This window comes from Macaca mulatta, chromosome 7, assembly GCF_049350105.2.
Source record: "Macaca mulatta isolate MMU2019108-1 chromosome 7, T2T-MMU8v2.0, whole genome shotgun sequence".
Lineage (NCBI taxonomy): Eukaryota > Metazoa > Chordata > Mammalia > Primates > Cercopithecidae > Macaca > Macaca mulatta.
Genome location: NC_133412.1, coordinates 138,116,624 through 138,143,530, shown reverse-complemented (window position 1 = coordinate 138,143,530; position 26,907 = coordinate 138,116,624). Strand labels below are relative to the sequence as shown.

Sequence of the window (26,907 nt, the reverse complement as noted above, 5' to 3'; positions counted from 1 at the left end):
TTACTTCCCTGCTCAGGGGAGTTTATGAAAAGCAGATAAATGGAATTTGGTACTATATTTCATCAGATGATCTCAAACTGCTCCTGACTTTTACTTGGCACCTGGGGAAATTTACCCAAGGTCTCTTAGCAAGTCACTAGCAGGCCTGAAAGCAGAAGCCATTCATTCTAATTACCAAATGACAATTCTGCCCAGCCTGTGGCTGATATAAGAAAATCTTTTACTTTGAAGCTGTAAAATAGGTCTTGATGTCGCTCAGTGGTCACACACGATACCACCATTCCTTGCTTATCTACAAGTTTTCTAAACACACTCTACTACAAAGATCAAGATAGTCATGGGTTTGGTCCCTTGAAATGAGCAGAACCAACTGGCTGAGCAGATATGACATTTCCATTTCCCTCCCTAGACCACCTAGGCCATTCCAGCCACAGACTCACAGAGCTGCCTCACTCAACTGAAAGGGTACAGGGGAGGGTACTTCCCGTTTCTAGAGCCTTACTAGGTCAAGTTCCTGAAAGAAGCCTTGATGGAAGCCTTGAGGGACCCTTGATGGAAGTGGGGGCCAGCCCTCCCCTAAAAGCTGTAGTTTAGATTATATCCCTCTTCAAGGCAACACCTGCCCATAGAGAGTCACAGTCACAAATTCTTAAAAGAGACAGAAAACACTGCACTGCAGGTTCAGGCTGGTCTTAAATGAACCAGGGCTTCCAGCATGTAATGGAAGTGGGCTAAGCATTACTCAGGCAGAGAGAAGGCAGGTGCTGCAGTGGGAGTCCGTTCCTCATTTCTACTTACCGTAGGGCTTAAGTGTTTTTAAGCAGACTAATTTATTTTTTCCAGTGCCTAAGCCCATGGATTTGTTCTGTTTCCTTGGGCTACAGGAATTCATACTTCAGATATGTGTCCTACTTCTCCCAAAGCAAATGGAAGGGAGTAGTTTGGGTTAGAGCATGGGTCCCTAACCCCCGGGCCACGCCAGGCTGCACAGCAGGACATGAGTGGTGGGTGAGCCAGCGAAAGCTTCATCTGTATTTACAGCTGCTCCTCACTGCTCACATTACTGCCTGAGCTCCACTTCCTGACAGATCAGCAGCAGCATTAGATTCTCATAGAAGCACAAACCCTACTGTGAACTGTGCGTGCCAGGCTTCTAGACTGCACGCTCTATATGAGAGTCTAATGCCTAATGATCTGTCACTGTCTCCCATCACCCCCAAATGGGACTGTCTAGTTGAAGGAAAACAAGCTCAGGGCTCCCACTGATTCTACATTATTGTGAGTTGTATAATTATTTCATTATATATTACAATGTAATAATAATAGAAATAAAGTACACAATAAATGTAATGTACTTGAATCATCCTGAAACCATTACCCCCGCCCCACCCCCCACCCCACGTCCATGGAAAAATTATCTCCCACAAAACTGGTCCCTTGTGCCAAAAAGATTATTACTCTGTGTTAGAGGGACACTAACATTTATTAAGTACCTACTATGTGCCAGGCCATTTATAAATGTTCTCTCCTTTAACCTTAAAAAAATAAGGATAGTTATCCCTACCTTATAAAAGAAAAAATATCAAGCTAGAAGAGATTAGACAATTTGCCCAAGGACCCATGTCTCAAATGTAGTAGGGACAGGGTTCAAATCTGGAACACTGCCATTATAACTGAGGCACTCCCTGATCACATTCCTTATTTCTGCCTGGGAGATGGGACTTTGTTGTTTCATCCCTTATTGGTGCTCAGATTTTAAAACATCTGAGAAACTCAAGTTCAGCACACAAAGTTGGCTGTTTCGGCATGAGCCTTCAAGCCTTCAGGAATCTTTAAAAAGACTATGCCGGGGGAGGCTTTCTGAAGGTGGAGGCAAGATGCTGCTGGTTACATCTCTACAGGGTACGACAGAAACTCTCCAGGAAGCTCACGATGGGCCGTACAACGGAAGGCTGGCATCTGAACTCAGGCAGAGGAGGTGCATGTCAGTTGCAGCTGGTTTGCTTTGAGGTCATGGTCAGGGGGCACATGCTCCTCAAATGACATGACGGGGAATGCCTTCTCCTTGGTGGCCGTGGAGGTGTGTGTGTTTGTGCACCCACTGATCATTTAACTACAATCTAGTGACTCCCTGAAGCTGACTGCTTTCTGAGTTTCTTCTGAATACTGGCCAGGAGCTTGGGGTCCAGACATAAATGTTGGGCTGCCTTCTCAATGCAATTAGCCAGCTCTGCCTAAACAACTCATTTAAATGTAGGTACTAAATGTTTACACAGTGCAGCAGGTAATAAAAGTTTGGTTTCAAAATGCTGCAAAACTCTTCTTGTAAATTTTCCTCTTAGGAGGTTCTTTCTATAACACATGATAACCTCTAATTCTACATAACTGAAGTATAAGGAAGGTACTCTGCTCACACCAGATGTCTGCGGAACACAGTCTATGTAGTCTACACACTATGTGAAAAGCTCTAAGCAGGAAGACAGAAAGGCAGAAGGGGGAGCCAAGACAGAGCAGCTGCTCACTCCTTCCTCTGTGTTGGAACAGAGCTGACTGTTACCCCTTCCCATAGCCAAACTCTCCCGAAGCCTGCATGTCTGAGTACAATCACCTCACCATGACCTGGGGTCTGAGAGGAGGCTGGTTCAAAAGATACTTACTAATAAGCTCTTCAAGTTCAAGGAACGTTCCCTCTTGAGGATTACCAGCGCGGCCAAGCCACAGAAGGTATAGCCACCGTGGGCTTCCATCCCTGGTACCCCGCCAATGCCACCTTCCCAGTTCTGACACCTAAGAAGAGATTGAGAAAAGCAGATTGAGTGGCCACTGAGTGGACGTACACAAGTCCAGGACCATCCTAGGTGGCAGAGAAAAAGTTCACTCAGATTAAGGTGTGAGCCATCACAACTATGAATGAAAAGATGCCAACTAATTAACTTTTGGAAATGTCTTTTCAAAAAAAAAAAAAAAAAAGAAGCTAGGCCTGGTGGTGCCCGTGTGTAATCCTAGCTGCTCAGGAGACTAAGGCAAGAAGATCACTTGAGGTCAGGAGTTCAAGGCTCCAGTGAGCTATGATCACGCCATTGTGCTCCAGCCTGGGTGAAAGAGCGAGACTAAGTCTCTAAAAAAATAAGTACAATAAAAACTGTAAAATGTTAAAAACCCAGACACTTAGAAACAGCCTACTTGTATAAAAAACATAATAATTCAAATTATTACTCTTTGGGAAAAAGTTATAAAATCATATATATATATATACACACACACACACACACACACATATACATATAGTGATAACCATCAAGTTGAAACAAAATTGAAAAGTGATTGTTGATTCTAGTGACCTTTTATTTTTGCAACAGGGTCTTAACTGTGTTACCTAGGTTGACTGCATATCATGGCTCACTGTAGCCTCAACCTCGTGGACTCAGGCAATCCTCCCACCTCAGCCTCCTGAGTAGCTGGGACTATGGGCACGCCCCACCATACCCGGCCAATTTTTTGTATTTTTTGTAGAGTTGGGGCTTTGCCATGTTACCCAGGCTGGTCTTAAATTTCTGGCCTCGAGGAATCCTCCCACCTCAGCATCCCAAAGTGCTGGAATGACAGGCATGGGCCACCGCACTTGGCCTCTGGTGATCTTTGAGTACAGGTCTACTGGTAATATTTTTCCTTTTTGTTTTTCTCTTTGTTCAAAAAGTTTTTATAATGAACCTTTATACTCTTCAAAAATAAACGTTATTTTAAAAAATTATAATTAGGTCAGGTGGCAATGGCTTCTTAACAGCCTGCAGAACCATGAGCCAAATAAACCTCTTTTCTTCCTAAGTTACCCAGCCTCGGGTATTCCTTTATAGTGGCACAAAATGGACTAACACAAGGACAAGAAATAACTGACTTAGTAGAATAGAGAAACCTTCCCTACCCAAATGGTAGGGATGGGAGAGGGGCAACAAAAAGCAAGGTGATGTGCTCCAATAAAAGGCTCCAGGATTAGAGATACAGGGAATCTCCACAAAGTGGAATGCGTTTGAACTAGGTTTGTTGGTTGCAAACTTATCTAAGAATCAGACCTTTAAGTCCCCTACTCAAATCCAGCAGAAGATGGGAAGTTTCAGAGGTTTAATCAAAAGGATCTGAGTTCCAGAATATCCAACAAGCTAAGAGGAGGAGGGAACACTGCACCCAACAGGATTACGTGAGAATCAGCAATCTGAACACAATAACCCCAGCCCCATTCCCTTGTGTATTTCACACAAGGCTGCCAGTTTCATACTCCAAGCAGGATTTAGAAGATTCCTCTCCAAGGGAACTGATAAGCCCAAGGGAAAAATCCTACAGATACTGCTTTGAGAATTCCCCAATGAATGGCTTGATCCTGCCCACCCTCGCAGAGCTTTCCAGCGGCTTTTCAGTGCTGGACCCTTAAAAATGAACAGACAGCTATAGAGTACCAGACATTTGACTGCAGTCTCTACTATGAAAGAGAAGGAGACCAAAACAAACAAAAATAAACTAGAGGATATAAGGCACGGAGCAAAAGAAAACTTTTTAAAGTTGTATCTTTAGATAAAATATTATATGAAGTAAGACTACTGAGAGGACAAAATATCCCCAGAAAACAAGAGAGTATATAAAAAAGTAGTTAGGAAGTAAAAGTAGTCAGGGAGGAAAACTAAAAATAGGATTACAAAAATAAAAACAAGAGGATTAGACGATAAATACTAAGAGAATCTCTTAAAGTGTAAGAAGGAGGATTAAGATTTGGAAACCATGCAATGAAGTATTTTTATTTTTATTTATTTATTTTTGAGACAGAGTCTCGCTCTGTTGCCGAGGCTGGAGTGCAGTGGCACAATCTTGGCTCACTGCAACCTCCGCCTCCTGGGTTCAAGTGATTCTCCTGCCTCAGCCTCCTGAGTAGCTGGGATTACAGGTGCACACCACCACGCCTGGCTAATTTCTGTATTTTTAGCAGAGACAGGGTTTCACCATGTTGGTCAGGCTGGTCTCGAACTCCTGGCCTCGTATTCTGCCTGCCTTGGCCTCCCAAAGTGCTGGGATTACAGGTGTGAGCTACTGCACCCGGAAGTATTTTTATTCTTTTTTATTTATTGATTGATTTTGAGATGGAGTCTCACACTGTCACCTGGGCTGGAGTGCAATGGTGCGATCTTGGCTCACTGCAACCTCTGCCTCCTGGGTTCAAGCAATTCTCCTGCCTCAGCCTCGCGAGTAGCTGGGATTACAGGCACCCGTCACCATGCCCGGCTAATTTTTTGTACATTTTGTAGAGGCTGGGTTTCACTATGTTGGTCATGCTGGCCTCGAACTCCTGACCACATGATCCGCCTGCCTCGGCCCCCCAAAGTGTTGTGATTACAGGCCTGAGTCACCGCACCCAGCCTCAAAGTATTTTTAAAAGACAATCAAATGTACTAATGGGATGTCATATTTTAAAAAAGAGGCTGGCCAGGTACAGTGGCTCATGCCTGTAATCCCAGCACTTTGGAAGACCAAGGCAGGAGGATCATTTGAGGTCAGGAGTTTGAGACTAACCTGATCAACATGGTGAAACCCTGTCTCTACTAAAAATACAAAAAAATTAGCTGGGTGTGGTGACACACACCTACAATCCCAGTTACTTGGGTGGCTGAGGCAGAAGAATCGCTTGAACCTGGGAGAAAGAGGTTGCAGTGAGCCGGAGTGCACCACTGCACTCCAGCCTGGGTAACAGAGCAAGGAACCGTCTCAATAAATAAGTAAATAAATAAATAAATATATAATAGGCTGGGCACGGTGGCTCACACCTGTAATCCCAGCACTTGGGGAAGCTACAGCAGGAGGATTACTTCAGCCCATGAGTTTGAGACCAACCTGGGCAACGTGGTGAGGTTTTGTCTCTACAGAAATTTTAAAACTTAGCTGGTGGTAGATGCCTGTAGTCACAGCTACTGAGGAGGCTGAGGATGATCACTTGAGCCTGGAAAGTCGAGGCAGCAGTGAGCCATGATCGCGTCACTGCATTCCAACCTGGGAGACACATGAGACCCTGTCTCAAAAAAAAAAAAAAAAAAAAAAAAAGGCCTGGCGTGGTGACTCACGCCTGTAATCTCAGCACTTTGGGAGGCCGAGGCAGGTGGATCACTTGAGGTCAGGAGTTCGAGACTGGCCTGGCCAACATGGTAAAACCCTGTCTGTACTAAAAATACAAAAATTAGCTGGGCGTGGTGGTGGGCTTCTGTAATCCCAGCTATTCAGGAGGCTGAGGCAGGAGAATTGCTGGAACCCAGGAGGCAGAGGTTGCAGTGAGCCGAGATCACACCATTGCACTCCAGCCCGGGTGACAACAGCAAGACTCCGTCTCAAAGGAAAAAAAAAAAAAGAACAAACAGAAAACACAAGAGAAGAAATTATCAAAGAAATACTATAATAAAGATTCTTGGTACTAAAGTATATGCACTTCCAAATCGAGTACCAGCACAATGAATAAAAAATAATCCACGTCAAGATTCATCATCAAGTTTCCAAACAAGAATAAAGATTCCAGGCCAGCCGAGGTGGCTCATGTCTGTAATCCCAGTACTTTGGGAGGGTGAGAAGGGCAGATCACTTGAGGTCAGGAGTTTGAGACCAGCCTGGTCAATATGGCAAAACCCCGTCTCTACTAAAAATACGAAAATTAGCTGGGCATGGTGGCAGGCATCTGAGGTTGCAGTGAGCTAAGATTATGCCACTGCACTCCAGCCTGGGTGACAGAGCAAGATTCCATCACACACAAAAAAGAATAAAGATTCCAAGCCTCTAAAGAAGGACAGGGATGGGGATAGAGAAAGAGAGACAGAAGAAAAAAAAAAATACAGAGAATTAAGAATCACAATGGCACTGCCAGGTAGTACAGCACAGTGGAATCCACTTGACTTCTTTGTATTTCAGCTTAATACAAAATTGAAAGGCTGGGTGTGGTGGCTCACACCTGTAATCCCAGCACTTTGGGAGGCTGAGGCAGGTGGATTGCTTGAGCTCAGGGGTTTAAGACCAGCCTGGGCAACATGGAAAAACTCCATCTCTACTAAAAACACAAAAATTAGCCAGGTGTGGTGGCATACACCTGCAGTCCTGGTTACTTGGAAAGCTGAGGCAGGAGGATCACTTGAACCCAGGAGGTCAAGGCTGCAGTGAGCCAAGATCACGCCACTGCACTCCAGCCTGGGTGACAAAGTGAGACCTGTTTCAAAGAATAAATTAATTAAATTAAATTAATTAAATTCAGTATCCCACCACTTGACATATAAGGAAACTATGACACAAAACAGTGGAATAACTTGTACAAGCACAAAGCTAATCAGAAACGGCACACCTGTAATTCCAACACTTTGGGGGGCTGAGGCAGGAAGACTGCTTGAAACCAGGAGTTCAAGACCAGCCTGGGTAACACAGACTCTGTCTTTACAAGACATTTTAAAAATTAGCTAGGTATTGTGGTGCACACCTGTGGTCTCTGCTACTCACGAGGCTGAGGTGGGAAGACTGCTTGAGCCCAGGAGGTCACGGCTGCAGTGAGCCGTGATTGTATCACTGCAATTCAGCCAGGGCAACAAAGCAAGACCCTGTCTTCAAAGAAAAAAAAAAAAAAAAAAAAAAAAAAAAAGCCAGGCGCAGTGGCTCATGCCTGTAATCCTTGAACTTTGGGAGGTCAAGGTGTGTGGATGGCCTGAGCCCAGAAGTTCAACCCCACCTGGGTAACACAGACAGACCCCATCTCTACAATTTTTTAAAAAAACATTAGCTGGTTATGGTGGCACGTGCCTGTTGTTGCAGCTACTTGGGAGGTTGAGATGGGAGGACTGCTTGAGCCCAGGAGGTGGTGGCTGCAGCAAGCTGTGATCACGCCACTATACTCCAGCTTGTGCAACACAGAAAGACTCTGTCTCAAAAAAAGAAGGAAGGAAGGAAGGAAGGAAGGAAGGAAGGAAAGAAAGAAGAGAGAGAGATGAAAGAAAGGAAGAAAGAAGGAAGAGAAGAGGAAAGAAAGTGCAAAACTGGAAGTCAAACACAGGCTGTCTGAGTTCCGTGTCTAGGTCATGCCTAACCAATCAACCCTCCTGCAAACGACAGCTGTACGCTGAACAAAATACAAAAAAACAGCTTCCTGAGGGCTCAGCTGACTGAAACAAGGCAGGCAAATTTTGGTGGAGTTTGAAACTTGGAACAGAGAACAGCACGAAGTTAGTCCCTCCCTTCCCCCACAACTTTTTCTCTCTGGTTTGCCCTCAGGATGGCAGCCATAGCCCAGGGTGGTGGCAGCAGGCCAGGGGTCAGGGGTCAGGGGCGAGCAGCCAACACTCTAATGGGAAGCCAACCATCCTTCTGGCAGGAAGATGCAGGCTGCCAGAAACTGAGGATGAATCCAGGAACAGGAAAGTCAAAGAAGAAAAATCCCAAATTCTGCATTTAAACTCAGTTCAAGTTTCCGCATACGTGCTGGAGAAACAAAGCAACTTCCAAGCAAGAACTGAGCTCTGAGCTGCTGCAGGAGTGACAGTTTGCAGCTTGAGTCTGACCAAGTTGACTGCCTGCTAAACTGAAAACAGCAACACCCTTCAGGGCAAACCACCAGAATCCACACCGTTCTGTTGTATGACACCTCCACCATCATATCACAATGTCCAGGACATAACACAACATTACGCGGCACAGGAAGACTCACGGAGCTGACATGCCAACTCTAGGACACACAGATGTGGAAATTCCCAGACAAGCAATTTAAAGCAGACATTATAATTACATACTTACCACAGCAAAGTGAAGAAAAATACACTCATAAAGAATAAAAAGAAGGGAAATCTCAGCGGAGAAACACAAAATATAAAAGAGAACCAAACACAGGCAGTGCCTACTCTCCAGCTCTCAACTATATATAGCTACCTTACTATTGAGCATGACATAGCCCTCAATGAACTCTGGTTACTATTATCAACCTTATTCACAATGACATTGGAAGCTAGAAGATAACGAAGCAATGCTTACAAAATTCAGAAAGAATACAGTTTATACCATTTCCAATTTAGAAATCTCTAACCAAATAATTAAGTGTGAGATTAGAACACAGATACATGCAAGATATTAAAATTTATCTGCCAGGTCCGCTTTGTTGGGATCTGTTGGAGTACAATGCTTCATGAAAATAACCAAGAAAAAGGAGGACAGGGACTTCAACAAAGGAGAGAAGTGAAGTGAATTTCATGCTGAAAGGAAGCTTCGGAAAGCCTGCTGTGCAGCAAGCTGAGAGCAATCTGTCCAGACTGAAGCAGGAGGGCAGAGGGCTCCAAGAGGGGTGACTTGAAACGCACACACGCACAGACAGGTTACCCGAAGGGTTCGACTACGTTTAGAGTAATTTTTTTATAGCTCTGACAGACAATTTGGGAAAGAATTCATAAGTACATTCATGATATATTCATTAACTCCAGGAAAATGAAACTCATACAAAAAAGGAAATATGATCTCAGCATATCATCTGGTGTCACTGTAAATTATATTTACATGGTAAGACATGCTACTTTGATAAAAACAAACATTTTTAAACTAAAACAGTATCTGAGCTTGGCTATCATTCCATCACAGTATACATGTGTCTACTATACCTTTTGCTTTTTTTTTTGAGACAGAGTCTTGCTCTGTCACCCAGGCTGGAGTGCAGTGGTGCTATCTCAGCTCACTGCAAGATCCACCTCCCGGGTTCACACCATTCTCCTGCCTCAGCCTGTAGCTGGAACTACAGGCACCCACCAACTCGCCCAGCTAATTTTTTGTATTTTTAGTAGAGACGGGGTTTCACCATGTTAGCCAGGATGGTCTCGATCTCCCGACCTCATGATCCGCCCGCCTTGGCCTCCCAAAGTGCTGGGATTACCGGCGTGAGCCACCACGCCCGGCATGTTTTTAAATTATGAAATATTTGAAGCATCCAGGAAAGTACAGCAAATAAAATATAGAACATACATGTATCTAATACCTAGCTTAGAATTAGCCATATACACTTCAGGTCTTTATTGTTGTTAATGATTACAGCTGAAGTCTCCTATGCAGACTTATCTCATTTCCTTTGCTCTCCCCCCAGCAGGAATCACCATGCTAAATTTGGTGTTTATCTTTCGTATGCATGTTTTTATATTATTACCACATGATTCTTCTCAGAAACAATACAGAATTCTCTTGCATGTTTCAAATTTTAAGTAAATGTGCTAATCTGTATGGTTTTTTGTATTTTTTTCTTTTCATTCTTTCAGCTCAACAGAGAGATTTTTCCATATTGATCCATGTAACTCTAGTTCATTCACTTTGACAGTTATATTATATTCTGATGCAACTATACTACACTTACCATCTCGTGCTTATGAGCACTGAATCTGTGTCCAGCTTTTGGCTCTTATAAACAAGTCCTGTGCTCCTCTCTCCCATTCGTGTGTGCGAGGGTTTCTGTGGGAGTGGAATTACTGGGTCCTAGGCAAGGGCACCTTTGATATATTGTCAAATTGCTCTAAAAACTGGTTAAATCAGTTCAGGCTCTCACTAATATTGTTCACCAAGGTTTGTTTTATCCTTGCCAATCTAAAATATAACATTAAAGAAAGTTTGGAAAAAAGAAGACATTTTAAGTACTTAAAAAAATCATTAGATAACCCTAATGGATCTCCTGTGATTTTGTATTCCCGTCTGAGTCCCTCTGCATTTTCTTTATTTTTCTGAAGTAGCATCGTGACCGCCTGCTCTCCAAGAGGCCAGGAGAAACCCTGGTTTCTCTCACCTTGCTATCCACTCAGCAGTGCCCTCAAAGAGGTCTGGAGTGATGATGTTGGTCAGCGAGGCTACGGAGGCGGCACAGTATGCACTTCTGGAAAGACAGAAACAGGAAACACATTAAGCTCTACGGAAGAGCGAATGCGGCTCAGTGAACTCCGCGGGTGGACTGCTCGCCTTGCCTAGTAAGCTGTAATCACCTCCTGTCCTCACTCTTGGCACACGGTCAGTCCTCCTGGGTCTCCAACTGAGAGGTGTGACATTCTATTTGGATAGAGTTGCTCACGGCATGGCTTCAGTGAAAGAACATGACATTCTATTCTCCCTACCTCCACATGGTCCAATCTACATCAGAGGAAATAACAGCCATATCAATTCATGTCAAAAGTGGATTCAGCCCTTCTTTCAAAGACCTATAATGGTTGCCATAAATCTATGGTATCATTCAGGTACTTCTGATATCATTCATTTGGATGTTAGTACTGTTTCAGATCCAGGATTTCTGTTTACAGCCTTGACATGTTAAAGATTAACTATACTTTTACTGCAACAGATAAACTGCAAAACAGGCCACCAAATTGTAATGTACCAAACAAGGATAGGAATAGGTGAGTCCACTCCAATACAGTCCTAAAGCCTCTAGAGGGAGAAAAGAGGCTTGATTTCAAACTTCTCACCAGTACACACACAGACACACACGTTAAATGAAAAAGGCGCATGTCTATATTTTTTGTTTTGCTTTTGTTTTGGTTTTTATTGAGACAGGGCCTCACTCTGTCGCCCAGGCTGCAGTGCAGTGGTATGATCTCAGCTCATTGAAACCTCTGCCTCCTGGGTTCAAGCAATTCTCCTGTATCAGCCTCCCAAGTAGTTGGGATTACAGGCGCATGCTACCATGCATGGCTTACTTTTGTACTTCTAGTGGAGATGGTGTTTCGCCATGTTGGCTAGGCTGGTTTCAAATTCCCGACCTCAAGCAATCCACCTGCCTCGGCCTCCCAAAGTGCTGGGATTTACGGGCGTAAGCCACCGCGCCCGGGCTATTAAAAAAAAAAAAAATTATTAGGCTGGGCATGGTGGCTTATGCCTGTAATTCCAGTACTTTGGGAGGCCGAGGCAGGTGGATCACGAGGCCAGGAGTTCAAGACCAACCTGACCAATATTGTGAAACTCCATCTCCACTAAAAATGCAAAAATTAGCTGGACATGGTGGCGCACGCCTATAGTCCCAGCTACTCGGGAGGCTGACATAGGAGAATCACTTGAACCTGGGAGGTGGGGGTTGCAGTGAGCCAAGATAGTGCCACTGCACTCCAGCCTGGGCGACAAAGCGAGACTCTGTCTCAAAAAAACCCAAAGCAGAGGCGGAGCTTGCAGTAAGCCAAGATCGCGCCACTGCACTCCAGCCTGGGCAACAGAGCAAGACTCTGTCTAAAAAAAAAAAAAAAAAAAAAAAAACCCAAAACAAACAAAAAAAATCATTATACTTGATTTGGGATCATTCTTGCTATTCCATCCTCCCAGCCCTAATTCTTCTCGGGGCACATTTTATTTCAGCTTCTCCCTCTGTCATGGAATACACACATAGACTGCCTTTCCTTCCCCTCTATGGCTTTTTCAAATACCCAGCACGGGGAAGACAAAAATCATTGGTTTGAATTCTGCTCAAAAATCCTTCTCCTGGCCAGGTGTGGTAGCTCATGCCTGTAATCCCAGCACTTTGGGAGGCTAAGGCAGGTGGATTATTTGAGGTCAAGAGTTCGACATCAGCCTGGCCAACATGGTGAGACCTCGTCTCTACAAAAAATACAAAATTTAGCTGGGCATGGTGGCACACGCCTGTAATCCCAGCTACTTGGGAGACTGAAGCAGGAGAATCGTTTGAACCCGAGACAGGGGTTGCAGTGAGCCAAGATCCCACAACTGCACTCCTGCCTGGGCAACAGAAAGAAACTCCATCTCAAAACAAAACAAACAAACAAAAATTCTTTTCCTAAGGGCTCCTAAAAAACATAAAAGAAGGGCCTAGTTTCCATATCTTTTTTTTTTTTTTTTTTTAAGATAGGATCTCGCTTTGTTGCCTAGGCTGCAGTGCAGTGGCGCTATCATGGCTTATTGCAACCTCAAACTCCTGGGCTCAACTGATCTTGCCTCACCCTCCTAAGCAGCTGGGGCTACAGATGTATGCCACCACACCTGGCTAAGTTTTTAAAAGTGTTTTGTAGAGACAGGGTCTTGCTATGTTGCCCAGGTTGGTCTTGAACTCCTGGCCTCAAGTGATTCTCTCATCTCAGCCTCTCAAAATGTTGAGATTACAGACATGAGCCACCACGCTCGGCCCTGGTTTCCATCTTACTCCTTATAGACATAACATGAAGCCAAATTTACTGAGGTATTCCAAAGAAGTCTCTGCGGAAGCTGCATGCATTATGATCCGACTAGCATTTTTAGCAGCCAAAGGCACCGTGGAGGTTTAGTTCTACCAGCAGGTATTGGGAGCACACAAGAGTCACAAGTGCCAATGCCAAATGTGATCATCTACCATCAGCTAATTTAGAAGATCTGATCTAATTTCCTTGCAGTCGTGGGCCTCTTAGAGAGGCTCAAATGCATTTGCTCTTGAATCCTATTGTGACTTGTTAGGTAGGAGGCAACCTATAATACAGTTTGCCTCTCACCAGTGAGGTCTAAGACGTGATGACGGCAGACACGAGTTCCAGGTCTCACACTGAGACAGGGAAGAAACATAATACAACCTTTTCATGTATTTCTACCCCTTTCCCTCCATCCAGTCATCACAGCTCTCAAATTTGAATTTGTCCACTAACTTTCCATCCTTGCTGCCATCACCCAAATCCAAGCCTTCTTCGACCTGGATCAGTCTCCCTGCTCTCCCTCCCTCCAGCCCTGAAACCAGAGGGCTTTTATTGGAATACTACAATTCATCACTGCAATTAGGAAACATCTAAGAAAATACAAATCAGATCACATCACTAAACTCCAGACTCCATAGGAGATTTCAGGGCCTCTGTGGCCTGTTCCCAGCCTGTCCCTCCAGCTGCACTGCTCCCCTGCCCACCAGGCCATCTACACTTCAACACTGAACTTGTCCTTTCTTGAACAACACATGCTCTCTCACCAAACTTCTGCAAATGCTAGATCCCTGCCTCCACCTTATCCTCACAGAATGCTCCAGATTATATAACCTAGATTAGGAGGTCAGGAATAATGACTCCTGCCTTTCTTAAGAACTGAGAAAAAATGGTGCTTGCTATGAGTTCACTGAGATTTGATTTTTTACAATACACTGGAGCTATAGACCCTTGAGTAGGCTCATCTCTGAAACTATCAGCAGTGTAACAGAGCAGAAAGCTCATCCAGAGACTGCTGTCTATCCCAGAAGGGCAGCAAGCTAGTCTCCAGATGTCAAACTCTCCCCTGTCACTGCTGCTTCTCTCAAAGTCAAATCCACCCGAACAAGCACTCCTGAGGACTGGCTGATGCTTCTAGGCAAAAGACAATTAAAGAAACGCCAAGTGAAAAATGATGGAATCGGGGTACTAGAAACCAGGCAAACCAAGGAAAACAGATGCAGTCTACAAGCTTTTCTCCATTATTCATATCTTTAATCCTTTATGTAAATAGAAAGCATGGGCATGAACGGCAGAGCATCACCCAAAGTGCAAAGGTCAGGGAAGAATATGGCTCCAGTGCTCGGCAGGGGAACCAATCTGTCTTACTGGAGAAGTTTCCTAGCATTTATCTAGAACATATAAATAAAGAACATGGAGGGGGGAACTGGTGCTAGAATGAATAAGACAGCAAATAATCATAGCTGCAAAAGGTATATGATAAAATACCAAAAGGATCTTGCTATGATTTGTTTGCTTTTGCCTAATAATTTTAGTTACGTTTTTAAAAGCTATGTTTCAAGATTGTGCATATTTTGGGGGAATAGCAACAGAACAGGAATGAAAATGTAGTGAACACAAGGGAAAAAAACTCTTAACATTTTCCTTAAGAAGAATCGACACATACTGATTTACCTCAGTAGTTCTACTGGCTTCACTGGTATATACAGATCCTAATCTAATTTTTTTGATTGGATTAGACAAGTTAGAGACAGAAGAACATCTTGAACTAAAGGCCTTTGCAGCCTGATTACCTGCTATTATCTGTAATGTATTTTATGCTCCAAAATGTTCGTGCTTTTTCCTCCCCTATACTTTCAAACCAATGGTTAAGCCAGATGCTTAAGCCAGAGTATTAATCAACTTGTGCAGAAGCAAACCCATTTACACATAGGCAGTAAGACAGCTTTGCTATAGAAACCTCACAAAATGTATTTCTCAACTAAATAATAAGAAAATGGCATAAAATCTCAATGAGCCACTGCCTTAGAGAAATGGCTTATTCAATGAATTCCCTGTATGCCTCATAAGTAATCTGCCAGGTGAGGAAGCAACTTGCTCGGTACATCAGACACTTATGGAGGAAAATAATAATTTCAAGCTAACTGGCATCAATCAGTTAATGTGATTTTATTGCACTGCACTCTCCTGGTCCACGAGGCTCTCTGCACCTCCCAGAAAAACTCTCATGTGCCTCAGGAGGACCTCAGGGGTTAGACATTCTCATGATTTCATCAAACTCACTCAGAAGGTATTTACTGAGGCCCTGCTGGGCTTTCTCCTCCCTTCCTATCTCAGAGAGGTGAAGGAATACATTACACCATACAGTCATTTATATTGTGGTATATCATTTTATACCAAACAAACGTATTTTTAATTTCTAAAACAAAAGCATTTGTTTCTGTCTTATATTTTCACATTTACATAAAATAAGTCAAGTGATCATGACACCTGAGGACATCTGCATCACATCTGAATGATTCTGATGTGTCACTGACATGTCATCCTATGTGTCATTCTGGGACAAAGCGGCAGCTTCCCCATGATGTGCCTTAGGCTTGGCGTCTCTAATGGCAGATGAGCTCTAGAGTCAACCGATGTGGCAGCCTGTGCAAAACCCCACTCACCTCACATCCACCTCACCTCCGACATGCATGAGAAAGGAGCCGTCAGGTTGCTTCAGGGAGTACAAATACTGAAGAAGCTTCTCTCTGAGAAACAGGGAAAGAGGCAAGAGAGGCAACAGTCAGTGCGTGTCAGCAGGTGGGGAACTCCTCTGTGTTTCTGTCACTGCTGGCTTTCGCTGTACCTGTTAATGACGTCATAGGCCTCCTCGGTGCCAATGATGCACAATGCATTGACTGCTGCATATGTGGGTGCAAGGTGTGGATACTGACCGGGGCCTCCTCCAAAGCCACCTTCTGGGCTCTGACACAGCTCCAGGAACTGACACACACTAGGTACACAGCCAAAGGGCAAAAACAAAGTCAGACAGCATTCATGTCAAAACACCAAATTCCCACTAGATTCCATGCTTTTCCAATGATCCCCCCCTCCCTCGAAAGTGGGGGGAACCTCTCCTCCCACCTGTTGAATATAACCTCTCCCCAAAAGGCTTACTTCTCTCCCTAGCTATCATCATTTCTGTCTGCCCTCCTCTGAGTTTCGTACTTAAGCGCTTGCCTGGTCATGAAGCAGGGAACACAAGGCTGGGAAGAAACTGACTTTCGTGGCTATGGGGTAAAAGTCTCCTGTGCTTCCCACATAAGCCTTTCCCAGACTTTCCACTCAACTCACTGCTCTGGACCTGTGGTACCAGCCGCCTCCTCCTTGCCTTTGGGAGCCTCCCAGCCTTTGAATTTTGCCAAAACATGGTGCTCAACTGCTTCTTTCCACACCAACCATCCTAGCATCACCTCGGCCTATCATGAACACGTAAAGAGAGGTCTTCTCACTCCCACTGCCACCTTAGCCTCTGTGGGCCACGGATTCCTACTCCACCAGTAGGAAGCAAGTTTGTTTTTTTTTCTGCAGTGCAGTGGCGTAATCTCAGCTCATTGCAGCATCCGCCTCCCAGGTTCAAGGGATTCTTTTGCCTCACCCTTCCAAGTAGCTGGGATTACAGGCGTGCACCATCACGCCCAGCCAATTTTTTGTACTTTCAGCAGAGATGAGGTTTCAACATGTTGGCCAGGTTGGTCTTGAACTACCTGGCCTCAAGTGATCTGCCCGCTGCAGCCTCTGAAAGTGCTGGGATTAAAGGCGTGAGCCACTGCATCCGGCCGAAAAACACATTTTTAATGGAGCCTGCCTCCATGGCTGGGAGAATAGAAGAGAGGCAGGCTGCTCTCATGCTCACCTTAATTGTGGTAAACGTAAGAGGAGCCGCACTGACTCGCCATGAGAATGCCTCCCAGTTTGTGGGTTCTTAGAGAATTCTCCACACTAATTCAAACAGGCTCCCACTCCCTCACTGAGGGGAGCTGTTTTCTGAGGGTTTGCCTCCAAGCCTGGCATCAGGCTGCCCAGAAGTTACAGTCTTGCTTTAGGTGAAATTCAGAGAGCCCAATCATCAGCCCAGGGTCTTCCGAAGTGCACCAGAAAGGGTGCCCCAGGAAAGCCCTGGTTATCAAGCTGTTTCTCCACAGCTCAGCAGGGTCACAGCCTTCCTGCCAAGAGAAACCTCCATTTAGAACGAGCAAACTGTCTTTGCAGTGTTCATGGGGCCTTCTTTCCTGGGCGATTTCACCTCATTATTTCCTTGCTACTGCTGCCAGAAAGACTACATAGCCTACTCTCCAGGAAGACACAAGTTTATGACTGTTTGCCAACATCACATTTAATTACTTTCGATTTCAGACTTTACATTATCTGGGCAGGGAAAGCAAAAGCAAATGCTGCTGCCTTGCTCTGTGAGTTCTGAAACGTCACGGGTTAAAAAAACGCACACTTCTTCTTGCACCTAAAATTTTACTGTAGAAAACACAAGGATTGAAACTGAAGTTGAAGACAATTACGTGGCACTATGTTTTTTTTTTTTTCTTTTTTTTGAGAGAAGGTCTTACTCTGTCGGCCAGGCTGCAGGACAGCAGCATAATCACGGCTCACTGCAGCCTCGACCTCCCCAGACTCAAGCTATCCTCCCACCTCAGCCTCCCAAGTAGCTGAAATTACAGGCATGTGCCACCACGCCTGGCTAATTTTTGTATTTTTTATAAAGATGGGGTTTCACCATGTTGCCCAAGCTAGTCTTGAACTCCTGGGCTCAAGCAATCCTCCCACCTCGGACTCCCAAAGTGCTGGGATCACAGGCTTGAGCCAGCGTGCCCAGCATGTGCCACATTTTTAATGACAATTAATTTCTGTAGAGAACTTTAATTTGTTCCTACTTTCCAAATCGTCATCAACTCTTATGACATTTCCCAGAAACTAATAGTTAATAAGCTCATGCCCTAACAAAGGCTGGCCACACTAGCATACCAAAAGGTTTCTGTACCACAAAAACAAAAGGTTTTAGCTGATACAAAACTTAACAGCACATTTTTTAAAAGAAAGAAAGTGAGTCACCTGGTTATACACTCCCTTTCCCAGCTCCTAAGATAGAATCATGCTGAACGCAACACTACTGATCCTAAAGCCTCGAATTAGTTAGGATCTGAATGTACTAGACACCTTGATACCATCCCTCCATGCCAACCTCCCTCAGCTGATATGCTGCATCTGACTGTCTGGGGCTGTGCTAGAGAACTGGAAGTTGGGCTTCTCTTGATCTCAGACACTTCCGTATTACAGAACATTCTGATCCCAAGGCTTTCCAACTTGCACCTTAAGGCACTGGCAAGTTGACCATGAACTACCAGCCGTCATTAACAGACTTCTTAGCAATTCTGAAGACCAAAATGTTAATGATACTTCTATCCACTAAAAAAAAAAAAAAAAAAAAAAAAAAGGAGCCAGGCATAGTGGCTGGCGCCTGTAATTCCAGCACTTTGGGAGGCCAAGGCGGAGGACTGCTTGAAGCCAGTAGTTCAAGACCAGCTTGGGCAACACAGTGAGACCCCAGCTCTACAAAAAAATTTTTTTTCTCCACAAATGTAGGGGGAGAAAAACGTATCATAGAGACAAGAAGTTCACCAACAAATAAAAATTACAAGCAAAAAACATTGTACAAACACCAAGTGGCATGTTTTGTGAAAAACAAGTATTCACAAAATCATTCATTTAGAATATGACTGAAAGCTGTAATACATCAATTTTCTTTAACGTCAGCAAGGCATTTCATTCTAGCTTACATGCCAATTACCAACAAAGTGGGAAACTATATTCTACATCACAGATTTTCAAACCCAAAATGTGTGCATCAGAATCTGTAGAAAGCTAATAAAGAATACAGAGACCCAGTCTTGCTGAGGTGGAAAAGATCTTGGGCCTCTGTATTTTTACCAAATTTCCAGGTGATTCAGATACATGCAAAGCTTGAGCCATCACTAACTAGTCCTTGCTACACAACTAAAATTACTTGGGGGGTGTTTTAAAAATCGCAACACCCAAGCCACACCTAATTCCAATTAAACCAGAATCACCATGGGTGGGACCCAGGTGGCAGTATTTTTTTAAAACTCCCCATGTGATTCCACTGTTCAGCCAGGTATCAGTGCTTCTCAAACTTGAGTTACATAGAAATTACCTGTGGCGCTTGCTAAACTGCAGCTCTAATTCAGTAGAAATAGATGGGTCTGACAGTCCTCTTTTTTTTTTTTTTTTTTTTTAAGGAGATGGAGTCTCGCTCTGTTGCCCAGGCTGGAGTGCAGTGCGGGGGCGATCTCCGCTCACTGCAAGCTCCGCCTCCTGGGTTCAAGCGATTCTCCTGTCTCAGCCTCCTGAGTAGCTGGGACTACAGGCGCACACCGCCACGCCCGGCTAGTTTTTGTATTTTTTAGTAGTCAGGGTTTCACCATGTTGCCCAGGCTGGTCTCGAACTCCTGAGCTCAATCTGCCCGCCTTGGCCTCCCAAAGTGCTAGGATTACAGGCGTGAGCCACCATGCCCAGCTGAGAGTCCTCATTTCTAATATGTTCCCAGGTGACAGCAATGCTCCTGGTCTGGGGACCCCATTTTAAGTAGCAATGAGATACATCTGTGGTGTCCAATGGGCAGCCGCTAGCCACATGAGGCAATTTAAATTTTCAATTAATTAAAATAGAAAAGTCAGCTCTTCAGTCACGTAAGCCACATTTCAAGTACTCAACAGCTACCTGTGGCTAGTGGCCAATATAGAACATGTGTAGACATTTATAGACATCTATAGACATTTACAGAATATAGAACATTTTCATTATCACAGAAAGTTCTATGGGATACACCACTCTATCATTCCATCATTAAAGAGTGTGTAAATCTTGTAAGAGGGTCAAGTTCAAAGCAGGGATATGAGCGATTGCCTTATAAGGAGTTTACTGGGACTCTTAGATGATGGCTGAGGACTGATCTAAAGTGGTTGATTCTGGCCAGGCGTGGTGGCTCATGCCTGTAATCCCAGAACTTTGGCTGAGGCGAGGGGATCACTTGAGCTCAGGAGTTCAAGGCCAGCCTGGGCAATATGGCAAAACCCCATCTCTACAAAAAATATAAAAATTAGCCAGGCATGTTGGCACACACCTGTAGTCCCAGCTACTCAGGAGGCTGAGGTGGGAGGATCACTTGAGCTTGTGGAGGTCCAGGTTGCAGTGAGCTGTGATTGTGCCACAGAACTCCAGCCCAGACAACAGAGTGAGACCCTGTCTCAATCAATCATTCAATCACAATCAATGTTGATTCTAAACATTGTCATCAGTTTGGATGAAGGATTCAAAGGCATGTACAGAAACCAGTAAGAATAAAACAAATGAAATAGGTATAAATAGCAAAAATTATGCTTAGAGATGGCAGGGGTGGGGGATGGGTAAGGCACCTGAATACAAGATGGGAAATGACTAGGAACATAGCAGGAAAAGACCAGTGATAAGGGTCCACGAGTTGTGAAGAACAATAAAAATGCTTGTTAAAAGCATCATAGGCCAGGCGCGGTGGCTCACGCCTGTAACCCCAGCACTTTGGGAGGCCGAGGCGGGCGGATCATGAGGTCAGGAGATCAAGACTATCCTAGCTAACACGGTGAAACCCCTTCTGTACTAAAAATACAAAAAATTAGCTGGGTGTGGTGGTGGGCGCCTATAGTCCCAGCTACTCAGGAGGCTGAGGCAGAAGAATGGCATGAACCTTGGAGGTGGAGCTTGCAGTGAGCCAAGATCGCACCACTGAACTCCAGCCTGGGGGACACAGTGAGACTCCATCTCAAAAAAAATTAAAATTAAAATTAAAAATAAAAATAAAATAAAATTTTAAAAAAGCATCATAAACACAGTATTAGTCAGAACTGTATCTGGCTCTAGCCTCCATTTTCCACCTCATAGGGAATTCACATTAGAGTTGTAAAAATGACTAAATTTTTTTTTCAAGTATTTGGCTGGGTGTGGTGGCTAGTGCCTGTAATCCCATGACTTTGGGAGGCCAAGGCAGGAGGATTACTTAAGGCCAAGAGTTTAAGACCAGCTTAGGCAATACAGCAAGACCTTATCTCTATTTTTAAAATAAAATAAAAAGCTTAATATTACAGACAATCACAATGAGAAAGCTACCCAGCAAAATACCTCAAATATACAAAGGATAATTACATAAACATTCTAGTAGGCAAAAACTGAGACTAATCTGTAGCAAGAAGTATTTAGGTTACATAAAAAACTTCAGCACTAGAATAGGCTATCATGGACAGACTGAAGGCCTAGGATAAGTTATGAAGATTATAGCTATGTTCTGCACAATTGGCAAGGTTTAAAGAAAAAAAAACAAAAAACAGAAAAAAAGATTACAGCTTTGGAAATAGGAACAGTCATCCATGGGCAGAACAGCTTAGGAGGAGATGTAAATGCAAGATGCATGAGCTGGCATCACGTCAAGCTTGTTCTCGTACTAACTGTAAAACAGCGTCAGCTTGATACAGTGAAGAGGAAATCTCCTTCCCTAGGTAGAGTATGACAACGGACAGGTGAAGACGGGCAGCATCTCTTGTTGATTCTGGGTGGCCTGTGCTGCCCACAGAGTCAGACATGTTATTTGACTCTTCGTCAAGCACTAGCAAGTCTCTGGATGGCTGCTGTTCTGGAAGAACGGTCAGGTCGAAAGTTGGCTACTGTAGGCCGGGCGCAATGGCTCACGCCTATGATCCTAGCACTTTGGGAGGCTGACGTGGGCAGATCGCTTAAGGCCAGGAGTTTGAGACCAGCCTGGCCAACATGGTAAAACTCCATCTCTACTAAAAATACAAAAATTAGCCAGGCATGGTGGCACGCGCCTGTAGTCCCAGCTGCTTGGGAGGCTGAAGCACGAGAATCACTTGAACCTGGAAGGCGGACGTTGCAGTGAGCTGAGATTGCACCAGTGCACTCCAGCCTGGGGGACACAGCAAGACTCTGACTCAAAGAAAAAGAAAGTTGGCTATTTTAGAGTAGAGTTTCTCAACTGTTGACATTTGGGGCTCAGTAATTCTTTGGTGCAGGGACTGTCCTGTAGAGGATATTTAGCAGCACCCCTGACCTGCACTCACCAGGTGCCAACAGCACCTGGTCAGGAAAAATGCCCAGGAGACAAAGGCCTAGATATGGTGTCCTCACTGAAAGGTGTAGAAACATACAAACTACACTTAAAAATTAAAAGGAAAAATATTTAAGAGGCTACTCCAGGGACAAGGTACTAATAACCTTTGAAACGGAAAGGATAAAACACTGAAATCGCAAAATTTGAATTTATCTTTGGAAAAATCTTACGAGCTGAAATATCCTAAAATGGTTTTTAAGTTAAAGGCAATTTTTAAATCTTACAGAAGCTAAAAACATTAACAGTGCGATGGTCTCCCTGTGATTTTTATTTTGCTCTGTTTCACTGAAGCTGTTTTCGGTAACAAAGAATGGGATTCTCATTAGAAGATGCTTCCTTCAGTGCCAAAACTATTAAGCAAAGCAAATGTACTTAGTCTAGTTTCAAAATATTAATTCATTTTAGGTAAACACATATAAATGTGTGCACATAACCTCTTAAAATAGGCAAGCTAGGCCGCGTGCAGTGGCTCACATCTGTAATCCCAACATTTTGGGAAGCTGAAGCGGGTGGATCACCTGAGGTCAGGAGTTCAAGACCAGCCTGGCCAACATGTTGAAACCCTGCTTTACCAAATACAAAAATTAGCTGGGCGTGGTGGCGCACCCCTGTAATCCTAGCTACTTGGGAAGCTGAGGCAGGAGAATCACTTGAACCCGGGAGGTGGAGGTTGCAGTGAGCTGAGATCATGCCACTGCACTCCAGCCTGGGAACAAGAGCAAAACACCGTCTCAAAAAAAAAAAAAAAAAAAAAAGGCCGGGCGGGGTCGCTCACACCTATAATCCCAGCACTTTGGGAGGGTGAGGCAGGTGGATCACCTGAGGTCAGGAGTTTGAGACCAACTTGGCCAACATGGTAAAACCTCGTCTCTACGAAAAATGTGTGGTGGCTCCCGCCTGTATGCCTGTAGTCCCAGCTACTCGGGAGGCTGAGGCAGAAGAATTGCTTGAATGCAGGAGACGGAGGTTGCAGTGAGCCAAGATTGTGATACTGCACTCCAGTCTGGGCAAGAAAGCAAGACTCTTTCTCAAAAAAAAAAGAAAAAAAAGAGGCAAGCTAAAGTCCTACCTATGGACTGGACATGGTGGCCTCACGCCTGTAATCCCAGTGTTTTGGGAGGCTAAGGTAGGAGGATCAATTGAGCCCAGGAGGTCATGACCAGCCCAGGCAACACAGCAAGGCACTCTCTCTACCAAAAATAAAAAAAACATTCCAGGCTATGAATACATTATTCTTGAAACCTCTGATACCAGCCGTAACAACCTGGCCTTGCTGGCTTTGGTCAGCGGTCATAGCAGCTGACAAAAGTATTTTGTCCACTAGAGGGAACCCAGCTTATCACATTGTTCCCTAAACAAACAGAAGCACAGCAGTGAACAAAATAGGAAAGAGAAACCTTTGTGTAAGTGTAGGGGGTGTGTGTGTTGCATGCAGGGGAAAAGAAGGCAGGAAAATTTAATAAAACTGCAGAGCTAGACTTTCTGCCTCTAGGTCACCTTAATATATTTGTATGAAGAAAGAAAACTGAACGCATTTCAAAGCATTTCATTTCCCTGTGCAAGATAAATAAAAAAGCAATATTCTATTTCAGCTAGTCTAAAAAAAATCTTCTATTTATATAGAAGTCTTTAAGATTTCTCTGTATCTTACTAAAAATAGTCTATTTCCTTATGGGTCAGAGCCAGTAGGCTTTGTTCATCACAAATGTTATCTGTACCTAGAAGTAACTACCTCCTAGGCACAAAGCAAAATTCATTATTGGAAAGTCTAAGAAATGTTTAAAAGTTCATTAACTCAATGCTCAGAAGAAACACAGGTAAAGCTTTTAAGGCACCTGTGAAGCAGAAACTCTCATTAACTGTCAAGTGGTTTTTGAAATAAGGACAAATCAAGCTTATTTTTAAACCATTCCTTTAATTACAAAATAATAAAAGATCATTGTGAAATTTCAGAAAATGCAAATAAGCTTAGAAAAAAATGTTTTGTTTGTTTGTTTGTCTTTTGAGACAAGAGTCTCCTTCTGTTACCCAGAATGGAGTGCAGTGGTATGATTTCGGCTCACTGCAACCTCTGCCTCCCAGATTCAAGCGATTCTCCTGCTTCAGTCTCCCAAGTAGCTGGGATTACAGGTGCCAGCCAACACACCCAGCTATTTTTTGTATTTTTAGTAGAGACAGGGTTTCACCATGTTGGTCAGACTGGTCTTGAACTCCTGACCTCAAGTGATCCACCTGTCTCAGCCTCTCAAAGTCCTGGGATTACATCCGTGAGCCATTACATCCAGCCAGAAAGTTTTTCTTTTTTTTTTTTTTTGAGACAGAGTTTCCCTCTTGTTGCCCAGGCTGGAGCGCAGTGGTGTGATCTCGGCTCACTGCAACCTCCACCTCCCGGGTTCAAGTGAGTCTCCTGCCTCAGCCTCCTGAGTAGCTGGGATTACAGGCATGTGCCACCACGACCAGCTAATTTTGTATTTTTAGTAGAGACGGGGTTTCTCCATGTTGGCCAGGCTGGTCTAAAACTCCCGACCTCAGGTGATCCACCTGCCTCAGCCTCCCAAAGTGCTGGGATTACAGGCGTGAGCCAATGCGCGTGGCCTTTTTTTTTTTTTTTTAAAGACAGAGTCTCTCTCTGTCCTCCAGGCTGGAGTAGCGTGGCATGATCTTGGCTCGTCGCAACCTCCACCTCCCTGATTCAAGCAATTCTCCTGCCTTAGACTCCCGAGTAGCTGGGATTACAGGCATACACCACCAAGCCAGGCTAATTTTTGTATTTTTAGTAGAGACAGGATTTCCCCATGTTGGCCAGGCTGGTCTCAAACTCGACTTCAGGTGATCCACTGGCCTTGGCCTCCCAAAGCCCTGGGATTACAGGTGTGAGACACCGCGCCCAGCCCAGAAAGTTTATAAAATCACTTTTAACCCTATCGTCCAGAAGTAACTACTACATGTATCTTTCTGGTTTTATCTATGCATATAATCATCTATATTTTAATATATATAAATTAAATCTTTTAAACTATTTTCATTTCACATCTCTCTATATAAATACATACATTTTAACATACAAATATACACATTCATATATATATTGAGACAGGGTCTTGCTCTGTTGCCCAGGCTGGAATGCAGTGGTGCTATCATGGCTCACTGCAGCCTCAAACTCCTGAACTCAAGTGACCCTCTTGCCTCGGCCTCCTGAGCAGCTAGAACTGTGCACCACCACACCCAGCTATTTTTATTTTTATTTTTGAGATGGAGTCTCACTATATCGCCGACTGGTCTTGAATTCCTGAGCTCCAGTGGTCCTCTGACCTTGGCCTCCCAAAGTGCTGGGATTACAGATGTGATCATGCCTGGCCACATTTATAAATTTTTTAATGGTTATATTTCATTGAATGTACTGCACCATAAATGACTTATGTTTTATTTTTTAAATTTATGTATTTCATTTATTTATTTTTTTGAGATGGAGTGTCACTCTGTCACCCAGACTGGAGTGCAGTGACACAATCTCGGCTCACTGCAACCTCCACCTCCTGGGTCCAAGTGATTCTCCTGCCTCAGCCTCCCAAGTAGCTGGGATTACAGGCGTGTACCACCATGCCCGGTTAACTTTTGTATTTTAGTAGAGATGGAGTTTCACCATGTTGGCCAGGCGGGTCTCAAACTCCTGGCCTCAAGTGAGCCACCCACCTCAACCTCCCAAAGTGCTTGGGATTATAGGCCTGAGCCACCACGTCCAGCTTTACATTTAAAAAAATTTTTTTAAACATTCTCTACTGTTGATTTTTTAATTTAGATTGCTTCCAATGAAAGGCCCTTTAAGGGCTCCTCTCATCCTATGTGACATTGCCCCAAAACCGGCGCTGACACTTCCTCAGAAAAGCCTTCCCTACAAAACACCAAGTACACAGCCTAGAAAAAAACTCAGTCAATTCTGGCTCAAGTGCTTCCACCTCAGGCACCCCGTGACTCTCTCTTCCAGTTTCTCATGGGTCTGCGGCCTCCTCCATCTAGTGTTCAGACCGAGGCTCACAAAAATCCCCCATTTTTTCTTTCTTCTCTCACACCTGACTTTCCCATTGTGTAGGAGTGAAGGGAAAACTTTCCAAATATCCTGATTATGTAGGAGTGAAGGGAAAACGTCCCAAACTATCCCCAGGCCCCCGAGCTGGTATTTCTAAAACACACAGGGCTGGATGTTGTGGCTCACGCCTGTTATCCCAGCACTTTGGGAGGCCGAGGCGGGTGGATCACCTGAAGTCAGTAGTTCAAGACCAGCCTGGTCAATATGGTGAAAGCCTGCTTCTACTAAAAATACAAAAATTAGCCGGGCATGGTGGTGGGTGCCTGTAATCCCAGCTACTCAGGAGGCTGAGGCAGGAGAATCACTTGAACCCGGGAAGTGGAGGCTGCAGTGAGCTGAGATTGTGCCACTGCACCCCAGCCTGGGTGACAGAGTGAAACTCTGTCTCAAAAAAAAAAAAAAAAAAAAAAAAAAAAAA

At 44.2% G+C, this 26,907-nt stretch overlaps 2 protein-coding genes and 1 long non-coding RNA gene across 5 annotated transcripts in view; 1 reads left to right on the top strand and 2 right to left on the bottom strand.

Moving 5' to 3' along the window:
• FNTB (farnesyltransferase, CAAX box, beta) overlaps positions 1-26,907 on the bottom strand; it is a 76,580-nt gene that overhangs the window by 19,045 nt on the left and 30,628 nt on the right. Inside the window, 4 exon segments of one of the 2 annotated variants that reach the window (NM_001257705.1) lie at positions 2,658-2,787; positions 10,808-10,894; positions 15,839-15,922; positions 16,021-16,167. In NM_001257705.1, coding sequence (NP_001244634.1) covers positions 2,658-2,787; positions 10,808-10,894; positions 15,839-15,922; positions 16,021-16,167 — 448 coding nt within the window. 2 annotated transcript variants of the gene reach the window in all.
• MAX (MYC associated factor X) overlaps positions 1-26,907 on the top strand; it is a 97,785-nt gene that overhangs the window by 58,975 nt on the left and 11,903 nt on the right. The gene's annotated exons all lie outside the window — the stretch shown is intronic.
• Positions 16,727-18,659, bottom strand: LOC144330292 (uncharacterized). The gene is made up of 2 exons (XR_013396331.1): positions 17,994-18,659; positions 16,727-17,858 (listed from the first exon to the last, which is right to left on the bottom strand). It is a non-coding gene; the product is annotated as an uncharacterized LOC144330292 (long non-coding RNA).